This window comes from Oryza brachyantha, chromosome 2 (genome assembly GCF_000231095.2).
Source record: "Oryza brachyantha chromosome 2, ObraRS2, whole genome shotgun sequence".
NCBI lineage: Eukaryota > Viridiplantae > Streptophyta > Magnoliopsida > Poales > Poaceae > Oryza > Oryza brachyantha.
In genome coordinates, this window is record NC_023164.2 from 16252950 (window position 1) to 16256797 (window position 3848).

The 3848-nt window shown below is 47.6% G+C and overlaps 1 protein-coding gene across 1 annotated transcript; it reads left to right on the forward strand.

The window, feature by feature from the left end:
- The first annotated feature begins 383 nt into the window (after nt 1–383).
- On the forward strand, nt 384–3848 carry LOC121053640 (oryzalexin E synthase-like). The gene is made up of 2 exons (XM_040521369.1): nt 384–1880; nt 3831–3848. The coding sequence occupies exons 1-2, from the start codon at nt 384–386 to the stop codon at nt 3846–3848; spliced, it is 1515 nt and encodes a 504-aa protein (XP_040377303.1).

The window sequence follows — 3848 nt, forward strand, 5'->3', positions numbered from 1 at the left end:
GAAAAATTTAAATATGGTTTGTAATTTTATATATTTACAATAAATTTTAAATATAATGAATAAAAGAAAGCGGAGGGAGTATTTTTCATCGAAGAAAATCTCGCGGGGGCCGTGCTGCATGCCGTGGACAACTAAAACTTTTTTGTCCGTTGCGGAAATGGTAGCTAGCAAGCTTGGAGTCTTGGACTTGTACACCGTTTGGAATATTTGAGGAAAAATGTTGACTGGATATCAGTACCAACCAAAATGATAATGGAGAAGAATTTATGCAGCTCGTGCTCTCAGTCTCTCGGATACATAGGGAGGGAGCTCGGAGGTACACAGCACTATATAACGAACACCGTGCTGGCTGGCAACGTACTTCTTCATCGATCCGGCCATCAATGGAGAAGAGCGAGATGTGGTTGCTATGCGCGGCGCTGGCCGTCTCGGTGATCTTCTACCTCACCACCATCGTGAGTCGACGCCGCGACGGGGGCAGCCGCTTGCCGCCTGGCCCGACGCCGCTCCCAATCGTCGGCAACCTCCTCAGCCTCGGTGGCATCATCCACCAGACGCTCGCGGGCCTGGCGCGCGTCCATGGCCCCGTCATGACGCTGAAGCTGGGCCTCACCACCGCCGTGGTCGTCTCCTCGAGGGACGCCGCGAGGGTCGCCTACACGAAGCACGACCAGCGCCACGCCGCGCGCGCGGTCCCGGACGCCTTCCGGGGGAGCGGCTACTCCGAGCGGTCGGTCGCGTTCTCGCCGAGCTCCGACCCGCAGTGGAAGCACCTGCGGGGCATCAACGCCACGCACATCTTCTCCCCCAGGAGCCTCGCAGCGGTGCGCGCCATCCGCGAGCGCAAGGTGAGGGAGATCGTGGCCTACTTCCGCGCGCACGCGGGGGAGGAGATGGTCTTCGGTGACGTGCTGCACAACGGCATGCTCAACGTCATGTCGAGCTGCTTCTTCTCCGTGGACATGGCCGACGTGGGCTCCGAGTCGGCGCTGGGGCTACGGCATCTGATTGAGGGCATCATCGAGTTGGTCTCTAAGCCCAACGTGTCGGACTTCTTCCCCTTCCTTCGGCAGCTTGACTTGCAGGGCTTGCGCCGCCAAACGGGGAGGTCTCTCGACAGGGCCTGCGGCATCTTGGACGGCATCATCGAACGCCGGTTGGACGACAGCCGTGACAACCCGGCCGGCAAGCATGGAGACTTCCTCGATGCACTCATCGAGCTCTTCGACGCCGGCAAGCTTCAACGGTACCATCTCACTTACCTGCTCTTCGACGTCATCGTGGCCGGGGCTGACACGATGTCGCTCACCTTGGCCTGGGTGATGGCCGAGCTGCTCCACAACCCGAGCGTGATGGCCAAGGCGCGCGCGGAGCTGATCGACGTGCTCGGAAGCAAGGAAGCCGTCGAGGAGCCCGACACGGCGAGGCTGCCGTACCTCCTGGCCGTGGTGAAGGAGGCGTTGCGGCTGCACCCCGTTGGCCCGCTTCTGATGCCGCACTTCGCGGTGGAGGACGGCATAGAGATCGACGGCTACACCGTGCCCAGGGGCTCGTCGGTGATCTTCAACGTGTGGGCGATCATGCGCGACCCGGCGGTATGGGAGAGGCCCGACGAGTTCGTGCCCGAGCGCTTCCTGGAGAGGTCTCCGCCGCTGGACTTCCGCGGGAGGGAGTACGAGTTCCTCCCGTTCGGCTCCGGCAGGAGGCTGTGCCCGGGGATACCATTGGCGGAGCGCGTTGTCCCGTTCGTGCTGGCATCCCTTCTGCACGAGTTCGAGTGGCGGCTCCCCGACGGCATGTCGCCGGAGGAGATGGACATGACCGAGAAATTTTCCACCGCCAACATGCTTGCTACACCTTTGAGGACCGTGCCAATCATCGTACGCTAGTTTTCGGAGACTGGCTATTGCCACGTATATATACTTCCTATATAATTCTTACCCACTGCTGTAAAGCTCAACATATACACATGCTATGTCATCATCTATCAGTAACAATTATATTTAAAACCCCTGCAAACATACTATTATATTTATATTATATTTAAAGTTTATGTAATCATGATATATGATATTCTAAGAATTAATATAAAATAATATCAAATCATCGTCCTCTTTACTATTTTCATAATATTTGAACATATATAGTTTCTATATAATTCTTACCCACTACTTTAAAGCTCAACATACACACATGTCATGTTATCACCTACTACCAACCATTATATTTAAAGCCATACAAGTATATCACTAGCAACCATTATATTTAAGTCTCATACAAACATACTATTATATTTAAAGTTTATGTGATCATGCTATATCCTATATAATTTATTATATCCTAAGGATTAGTATAAAACAATATCAAATCATTATCCTCTTTATTATATTCATAATATTTTTTCATAATACTTGAATGTATACACATCCATTATTTCAACTTGTTTAACATGTATTCATACATGTATCCAGCATTAACTATATTTATGTAATATTTCAATATATTTAACATACGTTCATCCATATATCCCACAACAAAGATCGAAGTATCATCTAGTTTTAAAAGAAAATTAAAACCACGTGATTAGCAACAAGTAGGCCTATATGAAAATTGTTAGACTTAATCTTGTTGTACGTTTACCTTTTTGTGTGATTTGTTTAGTTGTGTCGTGTGTGCGTAAGTTAGGGGTGTTTAGTTGGCAAAATAAAAATTTTGCTAGTCACATTAAACGTTTGACCGGATGTCGGAAGGAGTTTTCGGACACAAATAGAAAAAATGAATTTCATAGCTCGTATGGAAACCGTGAGACGAATCTTTTGAGCTTAATTAATTCATCATTAGTACATGTGGCTTACTGTAGCACTTATGACTAATAATGGATTGATTACGATCAAAAGATTCATCTTACTATCTCTTTGTAGAATTAGTTTTTTGTTTCATCTATGTTTAATGCTCTATTTAGATATTTAAAGATTTAATGTGATGTTTTTGGAGAAAAAATTTGGGAACTAACCGGCAGTCCATAGGTGCGCGTTGGCTTGACGTTCTGGTCAAATCAAGTGAAGCGCGGATGCATGGTGTGAAGAGTGAATCAATAAGGTAATGACATGCAGGCGTTTGCTCGTGTAGTCGACCAACGCGGAGTTGTCAGTGCCGGCCACAGTAGTCCGTGTCTATTTCGTCCTGTGAACGGTATGTAGCATATGAGATTTGGTGATAAGTGAAATACAAGTGTCTGTGTTGAGTGCTATGGTGTGTAATGCGGAAATTCCTTATGTACTGTTCATCTTCTTCCTCCATCAATTCCTCTTCTTCGTGTGTGTTTCATCGAGTGAGAAAGAGAGAGCCATGTATGCAAACGAGTGGCTGGGCCAATAGTAGTATCTGAGCCATGTCAAGTCAAGGAGTGTACACACCACCGAGTCACTTCAACAATTAATGCATGACAACGGCAATGGTGGCAATGGCGACAACGGCAGCCAAGGCGGCCGTGAGCTCGTTGCACGGTAGGTGAAGGTGGCAGGGATGACACTACATTACTGTTAACGCCATAATTTGGAATTAGCTGCTGGAACAAAAGGCAGGAAAATAACTGAGTCAGATAGGAAGTACGACAATTGGACTAATCAGCTGAAGAAGGAATTGGATGAGGCCGATGGAAAGCGAATCGGATTAGGAGATGAGTTCGATTGGGTCTGGAGACAATGCAGATAGATTCGAGAAAGAGATAGCATCCACATGGAGCAATATTTGTAAATAGTAGAGTTTGTTTTAGATATTTACTTTAAATAAATTCCTTGTGTAATAAGTTAGGTATTAGATACGAATAGGCATCTAATTCTAGTTAG